General features: G+C 38.9%; 1 protein-coding gene across 6 annotated transcripts in view; it reads right to left on the reverse strand.

The window, feature by feature from the left end:
- Positions 1-1,501: 1,501 nt before the first annotated feature.
- nfx1 (nuclear transcription factor, X-box binding 1) overlaps positions 1,502-18,773 on the reverse strand; it is a 105,375-nt gene continuing 88,103 nt past the window's right edge. The window contains exons 20-25 of one of the 6 annotated variants that reach the window (XM_069913624.1): positions 18,181-18,279; positions 15,206-15,238; positions 13,889-13,955; positions 4,641-4,786; positions 3,717-3,821; positions 1,502-1,988 (exon numbers count right to left, since the gene is read on the reverse strand). In XM_069913624.1, the coding sequence (XP_069769725.1) occupies positions 1,910-1,988; positions 3,717-3,821; positions 4,641-4,786; positions 13,889-13,955; positions 15,206-15,238; positions 18,181-18,279 (529 nt within the window). In that variant the 3' untranslated portion in view covers positions 1,502-1,909. Of the gene's footprint in view, positions 1,989-3,716; positions 3,822-4,640; positions 4,787-13,888; positions 13,956-15,205; positions 15,239-15,853; positions 15,883-15,989; positions 16,092-18,180; positions 18,280-18,773 lie in introns of those variants that run through there. The other 5 variants (XM_069913625.1, XR_011349894.1, XR_011349895.1 and 2 more) reach the window with 5 other exon arrangements.

The raw sequence follows: 18,773 nt of genomic DNA on the forward strand, positions 1-18,773 counted from the left end.
AGCTTCTCTCATAAATACATCCTTTTCATTTGTCTCTGTGTGATAACAAATTAGAACTCCTAGCCTGACTCCAAGAAAATGAATTTCCCTTGAATTCATAACTAGGCATCTTATTGAAAGCTTTGTTTACCTTTAATTAGCCATGAGACATTTTCTCCACATCTTTCAATTAAAAAAAAAATCTGATAGATAATTCTTCAGTCTTGCATTCTTAGTAATTAAGTTGGAGCTGTTTTAATATAATTTCTGATCTTGTTAATCCAAAATATTTTCACATCAGCAAGGAAAATTTTTCACCATTTTGGTGACTGAAAAGGAGTTTCTGAAAAATAATGCGATTCAGCCTCCAACTTAAACACAAACATTAATGTTAACTTTATATTAACATATATTGAATTTTTCTCCCTTTGATCCATGTCTAATAAAATAATTATCTATCATATTTCCATGTTTTACCTGTAGAAGTGTACCAAATATTTACAATATGTTAGACTTGCAAACTTTTCCCAAACATCTCGCTTCATAAATTTTGAATAAGTCTGCATCTTTAAGCCAGAGAGGTGTCTCAAATAAATGCAGTTATAGGGGTAAAAGGAAGTGATGTCTAAAGTGGAAATATTTCATTAACAAATAGCACAATCTATTTATGGCTAAGGAAGTTATGGGTGGTATCAAACTGAAAGAAAAAACATACATGTTGCAAAGAGAAATAGTGGGCCAGAAATATGGGCAAGCTTTGAAAAACTTACAAAAAATTAAAACAAACAAAATAAGGGAGATAATGGAGAAATATATATGCTTGTGAAAAGAAAGCCAAGGTAAATGCTGATTTTTAAGCAGTTGAAAATAAGAAACTAGTGGGAACTTTAAATAAATATAGATGGACCCTGACATACGTCCGAGTTCTGTTCTGACTGACCGGTCAGATCTCGAAATGGACACAAGCTGGATGTACATTACTCCGGGCCGACTGTTCTTAAACTGGAACCTAGGCTGGTCCACAGCCTAGGCTACTTGACACTGGAAAGACCCATTGACTATCACCACCAGCACCTGGCCTGCGCTCACCTCCCACACCTCGAACACCAGGTCCACAACCACCTTTGTGTCCCAAAAATAGAACACATTCATCAGCAACACAATCTTTCCACCCTTGTGGCCTGTGGCCGCCACCATATTGGTCCGTTAAAATAAACAGCCCCTGGATCCCCTGGACCTGACGCATGATATTTATATTTACATATATTTTTTCTTTATTTAAAAAAATACACAGTATTTTTTTTCGGTTATATGTACAGATGGTTGAAAGTCACATAGGTCGTAAGTAGGGGACCACCTGTATTGCATCTGTTTTCACACTAAAAAATACACCATATATGGACCTGTGAAAATGCAAGGCAAAATGTTTTTATCTTAAAGGAAATAATTTAATTCTAACTCTTGAAACTACACACATTCCTAGGACAGAGTCTCCAAAGGTTAGTTAACATTGGAAGATATGTTCAGTGATTTCATCTTTATTGAGTTCAAATAATTACACATCCACCTTTAACAACATGCTGAAGCAGATTTTTGTCAAAAGCACAAAATAAGGGAATAAACATTAAGCCTTGGGACAGTACTGTTTCGAGTAGTAGTCAAGGCTAACAAATGCACAGCACACATCATTCATCCCAAAGGTTTTGCCATGTACACTTGTGTGTTTCTCATGCAATTGTGATATCCCACAATGTATTAAGACATCCAACATTGTTATGTCAATTAAATTGAATTTATGTCTGACAAAACTGTTTCTCCCTATAACTCTTCACCAGCCATTTAATTTATTAATGATTCAGTTATTTCTTGTCCCTTAATTCATCCAGGATATGTGGTCTGATATCAAATATAATCAGAAACAAAGGCTCTTCTAGTCTTGAACGTCAAAATAGTCAATGATCGGTTCCTCCTTGAATGGCTTTTGCAAGGCAGTTGTTCCATTGTCAATCCTGGATGATTACATAAAATGAATTCAATTTCAGTACTTTGCAATGAGCAACATACATGTAACAACGTTTAAGTTTGACCTCCTGTGCATCATTCCATTTCCTCTTCCCATCTTTACATCTACATCACCTAACACTGCTACTAACTTGCAAAAACATAATCAGCTGTGTGCATCTATAATAGGTCCCACTTAATGGGAAAGAATCTCACATCTTTACCTGGATAACCCGAATGACAAATATGATGAATTCCTCAATGCCCCTCCGTTCAGGAACTAGGGACAGGGAATATATAGCAGCTTTTTCAGCGATGTCCAGAGCACGTGAATGAATAAGAAAGGGCAATGACTCAGTTTTCTCATTCTTTTAATATTCCTTTTATAGCCTTAACCCTTGTGATCTTGTGTTACTTGATTAAATGTCTAATTTGCAAACATGCTCGAGGAGCACAGTGTTACAAGAGAACAATATTCTGCATAAAGTCACCAACAATTAGATAATATCGCCACTAAATAACCAATACATAACCATCATTTGGAGTTTGAGCCCTTCATCAAGGCATGAGAAAATGTAGGCAGGCGCCCAAACATAATGGTGGGGGGAGGGGCAATTCCAAAGGAAGGAGATAATAGGTGGATAAGGTAGGGAGGGTACACCAGAAAATGGGGGGAGGGTTAGGGTTAGGTCATATCATACCTTGATGAACACTGGTTATGCATCTTTATCTTTGTTACACACCACTTTTGTGCTTTACTTCCATAAACTGTGGTCTTCCACAGAGAATCACAATTTCAAAATGTAGGGACATTTAGCTTAATAACTGAAACCAAAGATTACAAGTACTTAAACATTCCCGACTTCACCCAGCAATGCTCATTATCAGAGAATCCTCACCAAGAGGTTGCACTCTGAGTGAAGAGTGCACAATATAACTGTCCTGAACATAAACTACTTCAAGTGTACAGCTAACAGTCTAATAATTGAAAAAACATAATTTCACAACTTCAACCTCTGCATTTCAAAGGAAAAAAAAACCTTCTTCAGCAGTCTTTGAAGGCAGCCCTCTTGCGCAGTACAATGCGGGAACTTTGTGTGATCCATAGAGCCCACCTTAGATCTTTGTTGAGCTCTCTGGTGAAATCTATTTCCTACACTATATCTCTGCAGTTTTGCACAAGTTTATTTCCCTTGAGTGACTATCTAGTTTCCTTTAAAATCACTGACACACTCAATTTCCATCACCCATCATAACCAGGTTCCAGATCAAGATCACACACCATTTTAAAAATAGTTCTTCCCCACATGCTCATTATCTCTTACCCAAAACTTTGCATTCACATCCCTAGTTCTTGCATTATGACAACCTTTGGTTCCGAAGATGGGTTCAGATGAGAGTTCAACTAAAAGACTGAAAATTAAGCTGTGTGGTCATCGGTCATCCATTGGCTGTGTAAAATGCACAATATAGCATTGGCCTCTCTTGGGAAGCAGGAAGGAATATCCAATCTGGCATCACTGACATTTCAGCATTATCTCTTCTTCTATGTGAAGCAGATATTGGACATATCTCAAAAGGAAATTCCTTCTCTGGGATTCATACTTGGTTGCAATTACAGTAATTTCAGAGGTTCCAAAGGAAGAAACTTTATAATTACATTTTTATTTCTGCAATAAATTTTCTTGGTAAATTATAGTTGGTAGATTAATACTGTTGCACATCATGGTACTTACTTGGGTATCTGTTGCCTGTAGTGGGCAATTGGTGGCGGTGGTCTAGTTGCCATCTCCCTCTCTATCAAAGTAGTCAGTGAAACATTTGGACTTAACGATTTTCCTCTGGGAAGAAGGATAATTTATTGAAATAGTTCAAAGAGTGAAAGAAAAACTGCAACCATTTAGATCGGTTAAGTTTTTAAAGTGAAGTACTCATCTGGGTGTAATTAAATGAAATTAATTTACAATGTCACATCATGTGGCAGCGTCAGCACATTACCACCATTAATATTTAGATTTTGAGTTTATAAACCACTATCTACAAATCAAAGAATGTTTAAGAAATTTATGCCTTAGGGCCTCCTGCTGTCACTCCTTAGTTTTTAAAATTAAGTCTTTTCACTAATCTGCTTTTTTAAACAAGTTTCTTTAATGATTATAGCCTGGCAGCATTGTACTTCATGTTGAGTGACTTTTGGACAATTCAAACATCACTTGCAAATTCTGCTGTTAATGATGTATGTATTTCAGTCTTCTGCTAACTTTCATTCCCCAATTTGTACATCTTTTTGTAGGTTCTTAATGAAATCAATCACTTCTGAATTAGAGTCAGTTTTCTGTTATAGGCCCAACTTTATTATTGGCTCATGGAAACCTTACAGTTAACAAAACAATGCAAAGTGGATATGTTCTTGAAAATAAAACTAAATATCTTCTCTCCCATGTTAAATCATCCCCTGTGTATCAAACAATTATGATAATAAAAAAATAATATTAAAGGTTACGGAGAGAAGGCGGGGACGGGGTACTGAACTTTAAGATCAGCCATGATCTCGTTGAATGGCGGAGCAGGCTCGAAGGGTCGAATGACCTACTCCTGCTCCTATCTTCTATGTTTCTATGTTTTTTTTTTAAAGCCAACAATGGCTTCCTCGCACTCACTTCACAGCAGTGATAACAACGTTGCGCTTGGGCTCACTGTCATAGCTGACGCTTTCAACACCATAGACCTCAGCCAGCTCATGAATGATCCTGCGATGCTCCCTGTTCATGGGGGGATAGCAACGGCTTTTCTTCTGTTGTTTGCCCTGAATAACAAAAAAGGAAACCTATTCACATTTTCAAATAAAAATGGTTTATGCTGACTCAGGCATGTTTATCTTTACTCCTACTCTTCAACATGGCAACATTTTCAATTAGAAAGGAAGAGAGGAAATATTGCTGTCACCCCAAATGATTAATGAGATGACAAATTTACACATTTTTCCTACCAATCATACACTAATACTTCACAACAGGAAAAAGTCATATCCCATTTTCTCTTTCTCAAGCAAAGCATTTGCTATTCTAATTTTTGTTTTAAATTTTATTTACAGCATGGTAGAGGCTGATGCTGGCCAATTACACTCAAATTAACCTTTTGGAGGGTGGGAGGTAACTGGAGCACCTGGGAAAACCCTCACAGACATGGGGAGAACATTCAAACTCCTTACAGACAGCACTTCATTTGCTGGAAGCTTAAAAAGGATAGCTGAAATGCATAGGAAATTTTCCTGGCAACCTTTTATCAATACTTCACTCACTAAACCTACATTTATTCTTGAAATCTTTTGAGTACTTTAACTAATAAAGAGTGAATACCATGCCATTGTACACTTTACAGGTGCTATCAAGAAAAAGTAAGTGCTTGTTCATGATCTTGATTAGCATCTGCAGGAAGAACAAGAATGGTAAAGAATAAGAATGAAACGAGAGAGAAAAGGGCAGCAAGTTGGATTCAATCCTATTCCTGCTTACACATTTGGAGCACATCAATCAGGCCATCTGGCTTTTCCTCTGAGAAACTGCATCCCCCATTTAGCCATCCAGATTCCATATTCAACAACAGTTGCGGAGTGAAAGCTACTTCATTGTAAAGACTATAGACCAAATAATAAACTTGGTAATTTAGCAACTCCTGGTAACGTCAAATTAAGGTAATCCACAACTAGGACCAATATTTTGACTTGCAAACATATTTTACAAGAAGTTGACAAATATTGTTTACAAATTCCATACGTTTTTACTAGAAAAAGCTAATTCCAAGGTTAGCTAGTCTTGCATGTTAAAAATAAACATCCAGTTTTGAGTTTGCCTTTGTACTGTTTAGAACCAGGGGAGCATAAAGACGGTTCAGATAATCCTTTTGACCATTCTTTTGTACATATTAATGTTTTATTAAATGTTTTAAGTATAGTTTTAATTGTTTTAAACATCATACTTATCATAAAGTTTTAATAAACAGTGAAAATCTCTACGCTACTTTAGAACAGACTTTTGATTTAACGAGTCAAAATAATGGCATCTCCATGCTGTCTGGGCGATTATAAAGGAAGATTGTCACTATAATCCGACAGAAGTTTGTTAGCATTAACAGAAAATGAGTGGCCAAACATCACATCATCGAAACCGCAAAACACAGCGTAACTGAAACTGTAAGCTCAGCTACCAAGATATGTAACCGCACCCACTTGACTCGACTACAAAGAGATATCATAAAAGACCTAATGAGAAGCAACTGGGGGATGCTCCAAGATGAGACCAGCGACATAGTCCAATGCAATTAACCTTGAAAAGACTATTTAAAGCGAACAAAGCTCTATTAATCGAGTGGGTATAGAAGGAATGGAGTAGCAACAGCTTGTATTGGGAAGGGCTATGGCTGTCACGTCCATTGGCTTTTATAACTGGATTAACTCTCCTGGCACCAAACTATTGACCCTTGCTAATGACCTGGGCTGGACCCCCCAGAACGATAAAGATGCCATGTGTTTTTTGTTCTCCCTCTTAGGACCACCCTGCTTCATTCCAGGCCTAGAAATGTGGAAGGGCACTGGAAAAACTATTGGTAAGGTGTGCATTGTTAAAAGGTTTAGGAGCATTTAATTAGTGTCCCTTGTAGCATAGAGCCTGCACTGAGTCAAGGAGTGGTAGGGCATCGTAGTGATTTTTCCTTGATCACTGGATGTACCACTGTGTGTATTTTGTTCCCACACTATTTTCCCCATGTTCATTATTAATTGTCCGCTATTACTTTCCCATAGCTGCTGTAAACTGTGTGCGCATACGCTGCATCTGTTACCATTTCCCACACTTGGCTTCTGTAAATAAAATCCTTCCCTACCAAAACTGTGTCCAGAGTCCTTGCCTTTGATACCTACTGAACCTGCTTCCTCACTCACAACAACAGCTACTCATCCTTTATGCTTCCCACTCCTGCTAGCAATATGCAATAAAGGTTGTTTGTGTTGCTCATTTGTTCTGCTTTTGCTTTATTCAGCAGAGATACAGTGCGGGTCAACTTTAACATTGGTGTAATTGGCAGCATCTTGCTGGAATGCTTGGATTTCCTCAGAATGAATAACTGGTAGAAGGTGTTCGGGAAGCCGGAGGAAGAAAATAAAGGTGCCTTCAGATCCCTTGCATCTGACTCCTACACCGGCTTCCAGGAGCTCTGAGGTAGACCCAGTTCCCTGCTGAGATCCGAAAAAGAACTGGAGAAGCAGCAGGTTATCTACAGGTTGGTGCTTAGTGCTGGGATAAATTATAATTCGGACAGCAGGTGCAATGGCCAGGATAAACATGAATTTGGACTGTGGCTGCAATTCCTGGGACAAACTAGGATTTGGAATAAAAGCAAAAAGGGGCAGGAATTGGCCAAAAGCAAAGAGGGAACACTGGTGCAGCAAATGTGTTATTTACACTCAAAAAAATCAGAGAGATTACTGACACCTGTTGGCCGTGTTAACAAAAAGATTAGGTAATGAGGGATGGTCAGCCGGGAATACTTGGTCTGTAAAGGAAATAGCTATTGTTATGGGAAAAAGATGTAGGAAAGAAATGGAAAAAGAGGTCAGAGGAATGGAAGGAACAGGCTTTTAAAAATTGGCAGAAGGCTGAGCAGGATAGTTGCAGGAATAATCCAAGTAAGCGAGGGATTGTGATATATACAAAGGAAAGCAGACCAAAAGATTGGGAGATGCTGAAGGCTGAGTGTGAATGGCATGATACTGAGGAGAAAAAAAATGAAGAAAGTAAGGTGCAGTGCCAGTTTATAACTAAAATGGCCAGTAAACAAAAAGAGAACCCTGGGGATCCATTGTCTAGTACAGCGACCCTATTCTGGAATGACAATGAAGAAGAGTCTAAGGACTCTTTAGGAAAGTAAGACCCCCACTTTATGTACCATCTCATCAAGTGCCACCAATGGCTCTACCAGCAGCACAACACTTGCCAATAGTACCACTGTCAGCAGATATGGATCCAGACATTATACGGTGCCTGGACCCTCCATCCCTCCACCTTCCAATATGGTAGGTGGAAGAGTAAAGACAAACCCCAGGGGATGGCTGAACACAGAGACCAAACAAGTTTCAGCATTCCCTCTCAGGGTTGTCCCTAAGGCAGTACGGTTGGCGTAGCGGTTAGCACAGTGCCTTTACCACACCAGTGATCGGGACCGGGTTTCAAATCCCACGCTGTCTGTAAGGAGTTGGTACGTTCTCCCAATGTCTGCATGGGTTTTCCCCAGGGGCTTGTTTCCTCCCACCGTTCAAACCTACACCTGGGATGTACGTTAATTGGCTGCACAAACTCATGGCCTGTAACTGTGCTGATTGTCTAAATTTAAAATTTAAAAATCCTCAGGCAGGGAATCAAGGGCAGAATCAGACTATGCAAGTATATACATCTTGGAAGCCGCAGGAAAAGTTGCTTATAGCCCATCATGCTCTGGATAAAAACAAGGACCCGATTGGATTTGTAAATTACCTCCGTTCTACCCAAATGATGTATGGGGCGCAGTCCCAAGATTTATTCTCCCTCTGCTGTGTAATCTCAATGCCAGAGGAAAATGCTAACTGGAAACGGGCAATGCAGGGTGCGAGTGGCCAGATGATTAACAACTATGGTGACCTTAATGCAGTAAACACATTAATACGATGCTCACGGTCCTGACAGATAGTTTGAAAAAGCCAATCGTTATGGGAAAGGTCCTGGAATGCAAACCCAGGTGTAAGGAGACAGGCCAGGAGTTTTGGGAAAGAATGACTACAGTCTATCAACATATGCAGGGGATGCAACCTTTAATGGGGGCCAATTGTCCACATAGTTTAATGCAATACTGATGCAGTGTCTGCTGGACAAAACAGCAGCATTAGTAAAGGGATAAATGAGACAGTCACGCACTTTTTGATGAATATCCTTCATGCCTGGGGCTACGTTATACCATGCCATAAGGTCAGCCACGGGAAGAAAGAAGTAAACTTTCGAGGCATTCTATTAAGTGCAGAAAAACGGATTTTGACATCAGCCCGCCTGACACCAATGCTAAATTATCCACCACCCACCACACCAAAGCAAATGGAAGTTTTTTAGGACTGGCAAATTTCTGCTGCTAGTGGATCCCCAACATTGCAACACATACATAAAAACTAGCATCCCTCTCTTTGTTGAATGTACCACAGTGATTTCAGCTGAGGAAGGTGCAGACAGTAGCATTTAATAATCTGAAGGAGGCCTTACGATTGGCCCCGGCAATTGGAAGATCCCTATATGGTAGGGCATTGCAGCTCTATGTCACCATTTTACAAGGATGTACCATGGCTGTCTTGACTCAGTGCCACAGTTCATCATGCTGGCCAGTGGCATATTTCTCCATCAAGCTGGACTCTGTGGCAAAAGGATTGCCGCCCTGTACTTAAATATTGCCCACCTTACACCATATCATTTCTGCAGCAGACAGCTGCACGACTATCAACCCTGTAGCTTTTCTAACTGAACCACCCAACACTTTTAAGCACCCTGCACATGACTGTTTACAACATAGCAGACTGCTTACTTTGGCACGAGATGATTAAAGGATCAACTGCTGTCAGAGGCGCCTGTTTGACTTGTGGATGGACCACCTCTTATTGACAGCCACGGACATCGGTGCTCGAGTTATGCCATTGTCACTGATACACAGATTTTTAGAGTCCGCTTTCTGTCCAGCAGGTAGAACTGTATGCCTTAATGCCTGCATCTTGGAAACTGGCCTATCCCTCAACATTTATATCGATTTCCGTAATCCATTTGGTGCATTGTGGCAACATCACAGGTTCCTGACTTCCTCAGAGACCCCCTAAAAAAATGCTCTTTTTGTTATTGCAGGCACTCCTGTTGCAAAGGATATAGCAATAATTAAGGGTGAGGCCCAAAGTCCCCTTATCCCTATGAAATGCAAAAGCAGACAAGGCTGCATGAAATGTGGCTCTTAGCAAAACTCTTGTTGGAAGTGCAGAGGATCCTAAGCAGTTACTGAATGGAACGGCCTTACCATACATGGTAACAATTATAGAGGACGCCTCTGAAAACCAACTGCACGTGTGACGGCAGTATGGATGTGCCCAACATCTTACCACAGGTCTTTAGCTCACCCCCGCCAATCAAGTTTGTGTACCTGACCTATTTCTCACGATCTTTTTGAATTACATGCATACCATGACCCACCTTGGAAAGGTGGGGTTGGTGAGGGTGGCATTACAAACATGGTGGTATCCTAATCGAAGTACAGAAGCATAGATAAAGCACTGGGTTGTGTAATTTGCCAGAAAAAAAACAACCCTGGAAAAGCAAAAAAATGTCTTCTCAGTCAGACACAGATGCCCACCAAACCCTTTGAATGTCAACAAATAGATTTTACAGAGTTGCCCAGAATACAGAATTATAAATATTGTTTTGTTATTATTGATATTTTTAGTGGATGGATAAAGCTATTCCTACAGACAACACAGCGATGGGTTATACTGCAAGAAATAATACCACAGTTTGGCTCCCAATTATTATCAGCTCAGATAATGGACCATATTTTTCTGCCAAAGTGAACAAAGAACTGTGTCAGCACCTTAAAATAAAGCAATAATTCCACTGTGGCCATCATCACCAGGCAGCTAGAGTAGTGAAACTGGCCAAAATACTGGAAGAGGCAGGTTTAACTTGGCTATAAATACTATCTTGGCACTTTTTGAAATGAAGATAACACACACACACACAAGCACCAGGATAAGGCCAGTAGAGATGATATTTTGGTGACCCATGCACACACCATGGGCGGTGGACTAAAGTACAAAAGTGTGCTTTGATTTGCATGCCTTTAGTGATAAGATGATCATCTAAGCACAAGGACTAACTGATGTTCTTAAGATCTTTTATTTGGAGGTGTGCAACTCTCAGAGAGAAGAAGGCGATGAGGAAGGGCTCACGCCAAAAATTCAGATAGGAGATGATATCCTGAAAGAAATTGGGAACAGAAGTTGGCACCAAAGTGGAAGGGCCCATTCCAAGAATTGTTGACCATACCGAAGGCTGTGAAGATTACAGGCAGCCACAGTGAATACATCTTTCTGACTGTAAAACTCATGTAGAAAAATAAGGCAATGTAGTTGTCACTCATACTATTATACACGAGGTGTTGTTCAGGAGAGGCAAAATTGTGCAGAGGTGTTGTCACAGAAGGCATGCTGGGTTTGTGCATCTATCCCACAGTTGGAAGATGGAGTCGATATGTACTTGATTATCCCCTTAAAATCTTGTTGCAATCATTGCTTCACTACAACCATGGTTTAATTATATTATGAAATGATAAAAGGAGGAATGTAGAAGTGTGCTAGGCAGTTTCTGTGGGCAGGAAAATGTAAAGGTGCTAGGGGGCTTCTGTGGTAGAAAATAATCTGACATAAGTTTGTTAGCATTAACAGGCAAAGTTAAGTAGCCAGACATCATGTTATTGAAAGTGCAAGACACAGCGTAACTGAAACTGTACGCTCAGCTACAAAGATGTGTAACTACAACTGCTCAGTTGACTACAAAGAGATATTATGAATGACCTAATGAGAAGTAACTGGGGGATGCTCCAAAACAAGACCAGCTGCATTTAGAGTCCGAAGCAATCGACCTTGAAAAGATTATTTAGAGTGAACTCTGTATTAATTGACAGGGTACAGCAGAAGGAAACAAGTAGCAACAGCTACTCTTCCTTTATGCTCCCTACTCCCGCTTTTTTTTAAAGCTTAAAAAATATTTAGAAAGGTTGAGAGCAGGGGTGTCAAACTCAAATTCACAGAGGGCCAAAATTAAAAACTTGGACTAAGTCGTGGGCCAAACGAAATATTTATTGAAAATTTTCAACAACATCTGCATGTTTTCTCTTCTTTCAACATATGTAATGTTAAACTTTTTCTTATTAAAATAAATGTTTAATAATAGTTTTGGTTAAACTCTTTCCAGAAGAAGCATTAACAAATGAGAAATAAAATATAAAATAAAGTTTGCTGTAAAACCAGACTTCTTTTCATCTCCTCCACCTTCTGGAGCTTTTGCTTCTCGTTCAGATCCTTATACCTGGAGGTTTTTTATTTTCTCTCCTTTTTTTTCTCTTTTTTGGGGGGGGGGGGTTTCTCTTTTTTCTTTCTTTTTTAAGAGGATGATGTCACAGAAGATAATAAGTCAAAAATTGAGGATGTTGAATTAGATGAAGAGGAAGATGAGGGGAAAGGTGATAAGAAGAAAAAGAAGAAAATTAAGTACAAATACATTGAGGGAGAAGAGTTTAATAAAATTAAATTAATTTTGATAGAGAATTTTGAAGATGTTATAAATAAAGAATATGGAGAATTTTATAAGAGTTTGAACTTTTTTCTTTTTTTTCTATAAGGGGAGGGGAAGGGAATAAAAAGTTTATCTTATTGTTTTTCTAAGGGATGTTTTTGTTCTCTCGATGAATTATAAAGGAAACTTGGTATTAATGGAAATTCTGTATTTATGTATTATTATGATTTTTTTGAATAACAGATATGTGGTTGATATATGATTTTAATATTTGAACTTAGTTTTAAAGTGGATTTCATTTGTTAAATACATGTATTATATTTAATTTAAATATATGTTTAAGGGTATTATTTTAGTATTGATATGTTCCAAGACTGACAGCGAATAGTATTGATATTTTTTTTTGTTGTTAGTAATTTTTGTTGTTAAATTTTATCCTTTTTTTGTAAGTGGGGTTTTTTCTATTTTATTTACAATATTGTTAATTAATTCTTCACTCTTTATTTGGGGGGGAGGGTTGGACTAATTTTAAATTAGATGATTAATGTTGTGTTATAATTATTGGGGGGTTAATTTGTGTAGTTTAATGATGTAGTATTCTAATTTTAATATCTTATTTTTTATTATTTCTTTAAATGTAATTTTTATTTTATTCATGTCATAACATTTTAAATAAAGTTTAAAAAAAAAAATCCTTATACCTGTCCTGGTGTTTCGTTTCATAGTGTCGTCGTATGTTATATTCTTTAACTACAGACACGCTGGCTCCACACACAGGACAAACAGGTTTGTCTTTTAAAACGATGAACATATAGTCTGCCTCCCACCTGTCTTGAAAGGTCCTGTTTTCTGTCTTTCGTTTGGCCATTTTCCGTAAGGGGTTTATTACATGTGAGTTGGGCGACAGGTCGCAGATGCTAATGAAAGTAAAGAGAGGAGGTGGGGGCGATTAGCGGGCTGACGGGCCGGCACCAACACATTTGCAAAGCATTCTGGGATTTGTAGTATTAGCTGTGCATGCGCTATACTGGCGCGGTGGCCAGCGGGCCAGCTCTAATACATATTTGATATGATCTTGCGGGCCAAATATAATTATATCATGGGCCAAATTTGGCCCGCGGGCTTGAGTTTGACATGTGTGGTTTAGAGGAATGCAGACAAATGGAACTTGGTCAGTATGGACAGGATGAGCTGAAGGGCCCATAACCATGCTCTAGAATAGAGGTTCTCAACCTTTTTCTTTCCATTCGCAAAACACTTTAAGTAATCCCTATGCCATTCGTGGGCTGTGATTAGCAAGGGATTGCTTAAGGTGGTATGTTAGTGGGAAGGGAAGGTTGAGACCCAATTGTTATTAAAATATTTTGCTTGAGAAAAACTGTCATTGACCCATTTCCTTTGGAGTTAAGGAACAATGCACATAACAAGTCAATTAGGTACAATTAAAACAGTAGTTTTAAAACTTTTTCTTTCCATTCACATACCATCTTAAGTAATCCTTTTCTAATCATAGAGTGGAAAGAAAAAGGTTGAGAACCACTCCTCTAGAACTTTAGGACTCTAACCTTATTGACAGCTTCCACAAGAGCTTTAATTTCTTCTTCCACTTCAGTCACAAACTTTAAATCTTTCCTTCAGTCAGGAAGAAAACAGACATGATGAGCACACGTTAATAAATATCTCAGATTACTAATTGTTTACGCCATGCATATATTAAATAGATTTTAATGAACTATTCTGAGTTTGTGCATTCCACTCCTGATCACACCAAATATCATTCACCATTTCATTAAAATCACCAATAAGCATAGTGGATTCCAACATGAAGATGTAAAAATAATTACGTTTATCAATCTTAGTATAGTGGATCCCCCCCCCCCCCCTTATCTGCAGTTTCAGCTACCCATGGTCCGAAAATACAGTACAGATAGTATTCAGATCGACTGTCGCGGTATCACAGTGTTTGTGTTCAAGTAACCCTTTTTAAAAAATATTGTTTATAATTGTTCTATTTTATTATGTAATTGTTGTTAATCTCTTATTGTGCCTAATTTATAAATAAAACTATCATAGATGTAGGTATAGGAAAAAAAACATAGAATATATGGTATAGGGTTCGGTACTATTCACTGTCAGTCTTGGAACATATCACACGTGGATAAGGTGGGGACTAATGTAATTCACAACTTGTATTGGGAGCTTTTCTCAAAATCTTTCAGTGATAAATATAGAACAAGAAAACAGTCTAATTTCTCTCTTCAGATGACAAAATTATTTCCAACAGGTTCATCAGGAAAGATTTCCCCTTAAGAAAATCATGTTGACTGGCTTATTTTACATTGTGCCTCAAAGTACCCCAAAGCCTCATTCTATTTTTTAAGTGAAGGCAACTAAAAGAGAAATAAGGAGAGAAAAGATAAAATGCAAAAATAAGCTAGCCAGCAACATAAAAAGGATGAGAAAAGTGTTTTCAGATATATAAAGAACAAAAGAGAGGCACAGTGGACATAGGACCACCTTGATGCTAGGAAGATAGTAATGGGGGCAAGGAAATGGCAGACGAACTCAATAAGTATTTTGTATTAAGTTTTTGCAGTGGAAGTTGCCAGCAGATCGAATGTCAAGGGGCAGAAGTGGGTATAGTTACTATTATCAAGGAGAAAGTGTTGAGGTGAAAAGTCTGAAGAGAAGAAATTACCTGGACCAGATGGACTACACCACAGGGTTCTTAAAAGTGATCTTCTGAGAATCATGAGATTCTGAAATAGTTATGGAGGACTGGAAAATTGAAAATGTCACTCTATTCTTTAAGAAGGGAGGCAAAGGACATACAAGATGGTTAACCTAATTCAGATTTCAGATTTATCGTCAAGAGTACATACATGACTTCGCATATGACCCTGAGGTTCTTTTTCCTGCGGGTGAAGCAGAATTACCACTTATTGGTAGTACAAAAAAGACTGTACTCAACATACACATGTAAACAAATAAAGAACTATAAACAGATGACTGTAAACAAACTGCAATACAGAAAATTAGTCCCTGATTGAGTTTGTTGTTGAGGAGTCTGATGGTGGAAGGGTAGCAGCTGTTCCTGAACCTGGTGGTGTGAGTCTTGTGGCACCTATACATCTTTCCTGATTGCAGCAGCGAGAATAGAGTGTGTGCTGGGTGGTGTGGATCTCTGACAGCAGCATTCCCTGTAAATATTCTCGATCGTGGGGAGGGCTTTGCTTCTAATGTCCTGGGCTTTACGCTCAGGGGTATTTGTATTCCCATACCAGACCGTGATGCAGCCGGTCAGCACTCTTTCCACCACACATCTGTAGAAATTTGCCAGCGTTTCTGGTGTCATGCCAAATTTTTGCAAACTCCTGAGGAGCTAGAGGAGTTAACGTGCATTCTTCATGATGCCATTAATGGGTTGGGTCTCAGAAATATCCTCCAAGATACTGACTCCCAAAAAATTAAATTTGCTCACTCTGTCCACCTCTGATCCCACAATGATCACTGGATTGTATACCTCTTGATTTCTCTTCCTGCAGTCAACAATCAGCTCCTTGATTTTGGTGACATTGAATGCAAGATAGGATAAGATTTTGGAGTACTTCAATTCACATAGTAAAATAAGCCAGTCAACATGATTTTCTTAAGGGAAAATCTTACCTGACAAACTTGTTGGATTTCTTTAAGGAAATAACAGGAAGGACAAACAAGTCAGTGAACTTTGTTTTCTTGGATTTTCAGAAGATCTTTGACAAGATGAGGCTGCTTAGCAAGATAAGAGCCCATGATATTAAAGGAAAAATATTAGCATGGATAAAAGATTGGCTAACTGGCAGGAGACACCTCTTCATACCCTGTCTCCTGTAAGGATACTGTCCTTTAGAATCTGCTCCCAGAATGAGGTCTTCAATTTCACCACATCCAAGATGTCCTCCTTCCAAAATCTTGACTTCCCCTCTACTTCTGTCCACACAGTCCTTATCCGCATCTTTTTTTCCCCACATATGCTCTGACTCCCCCACTCCATGACACAAGAACAGGATTCCTCACCTACTGCCTCACTAGCCTCCACAAACATATTCTCCCACCTGCAATGTGATCCCACGACCAGACACATTTACCCTTCCCCTCTCAGTTTTCTGCAGGGACCACTCTCTCCAGGAGTACCACATCGCTTCCTACTAATTACCCCCTTGGTACCTTCACTGTGATTGTAAGAACTGCTACTCTTGCACCCTTAGCTTCGCCCTCACCACCATTCAGGGCCCCAAACACACCTTCAAAGTGAAGCAAAATTTTACTTGTGAATCTGCAGGGGTCGTCTACTGTATCTGGTGCTCCCGTACTGGTCTCCACTACATCAGAGAGATTGGACACAGACTGGGGGGTACATTCGTTCTGCCCCTATCCCTCTCCTTTCCTCCAGATCCCCGTACCCTACCCTTTCATCTCCATTCATAGAGCTACCCTCTCCATCACCTCTCAGTTTTTTCTTTCTTCTACCCTCTTACCTATATCTATCTACCTGTGCCCTCTTACCTGTTTGCCTATACTCCTCCCCTTAACCCTTCCTCCCACCACAGCTTTATTCAGGCACCCATCTGATTTTTGTTCAAACCTTGTTGAATGGCTCAGACCCAAAATGTTGGTTACCCTTTACTTTTTATAGATGCTACATGACCTGCTGATTTTCTCCAGCACTTTTGTGTATTGCACCCAACCCCTGTATCTGCATATTTTCCTGATTAACTCCAGATATGAGACCTTTACTGGCTGGTGGTACCAGTGGTGTTCCAGAGCTTGGTGATGAAACTGATTATCATGTTATATTTCAATGATTTGGATATCAGATTGTTGGCTTTGTAGCTAAGTTTGCAGATAATACAAAGATAGGAGGAGGGGTAGGTAGTGTTAAGAAGCACTGAGTCTGCAGAAAGATAGGTTAGAAGATTAGACAAAGAAATGGCAGATGGAATACAGTGTAGAGAAGTGTATGAACATGCATTATGGTGGAAGGAACAAAGTTTAGAATAGGGTGGAGGGTTGAACTCAATGAAACCTATTGAATACTTTAGGCCTGGAATGTGTGGACATGCAAAAGATGTTTCCCATGGTGGGAGTGTCTGGGACCAGAGGTGACAGCCTCAGAATACAAAAATGTCCTTTTGGGACAGAGATGAGAGTTATTTCTTTACGCAGAAGATGATGATTGTGTGGAATTCATTACTGCAGACAATGTTACTCAGACCCAAGTCGGAGGTAGGTGCATTCTTGATTGGGAAGAAAATCAAGGGTTATGGGGCAAGGCAAGAGAATGGGGTTGAAAAGGATAGTAAATTAACCATGGTAGAATGCTGGGGCAAAGTTGACAGGCCAAATGGCCTAATTCTGCTCCAGTATATTATGGTCTATAAACATCTTAAAAAGATACAAAGGGAAAAAAAGATGCAAATCTAATGGAAAACAGAAAACATTCATAAACATTTGAAAACAAATTGTTCAGAGATTCTTCAGAATTCTGTGAGGAGTTTCATTAAAAAAAATCCATCAGTTCTCTTGCCAGGTTATCTGTGTAATGCCAGCATTTTTTCCATTCTGAGCCATGAAAATTACATATTTAACTAAGTGTTAAGCAAGAAATCTGGAGATGCTGGGGTCAAGTGCAATGAACAAATGTGCGACAGAAACTCAGTTGTCAAACAGTATATTGTTTAACTTGTTAATAAGGTAACTATAGACATATTAACCTTTCTATTTAATAGCCAGGATTTCATACGTCCAGATATAAATTTTACACTGGTTCTTGCATGTCCATTCTTAATTTCAATGCAGATAATCAAACTCTGCCCACCTTGCATCTTCTTTTAGACTGTCACTGTATTTGGATCCTAAACTGCGAATATGAAATGGATCTGAGGCAGGGTTAATATTCAAAGCATCTGCTACCCGTCTGAAAAAGATAAACATTACATGGTGTCATGCGCAGCAACAAAATGGAACTGGTAACAGATGAGTAACTGAAATATTAATGCAAACTGTACAAAGGAATGTTCTTGTACTCATAATCCTTATTCAATGTACCTGGTCAGTAACTGTTAGGTGATTTTATAGCTTAATGACAACAATCTTGCTTTAAATCTGTAAATTAGCTACTATCCACAAACACAAGCACATAATACTGACTGTAATGTTGAGAGAGATGCACTGGCAAAGGTACCATTTTACAGATTATATCTCTCTGCAAGTGCACAAAGAAAAGCAGGGCTGTCCTTCAGGTATCCGGGCCAACTTGTATCCCTGATTAATAGAATAAGATACAGAAAATGGATCATCTACCCACCAAATCTGCACCAATTATCAAATATCCATTTCCAATTTAAAAAAATGCTGGAGGAATTCAAACAAGTCTTTAGATGCTGGGTTGAATGCAATAGCCAAAACTGT

This window comes from Narcine bancroftii, chromosome 1, assembly GCF_036971445.1.
Source record: "Narcine bancroftii isolate sNarBan1 chromosome 1, sNarBan1.hap1, whole genome shotgun sequence".
Classification (NCBI taxonomy): Eukaryota; Metazoa; Chordata; class Chondrichthyes; order Torpediniformes; family Narcinidae; genus Narcine; species Narcine bancroftii.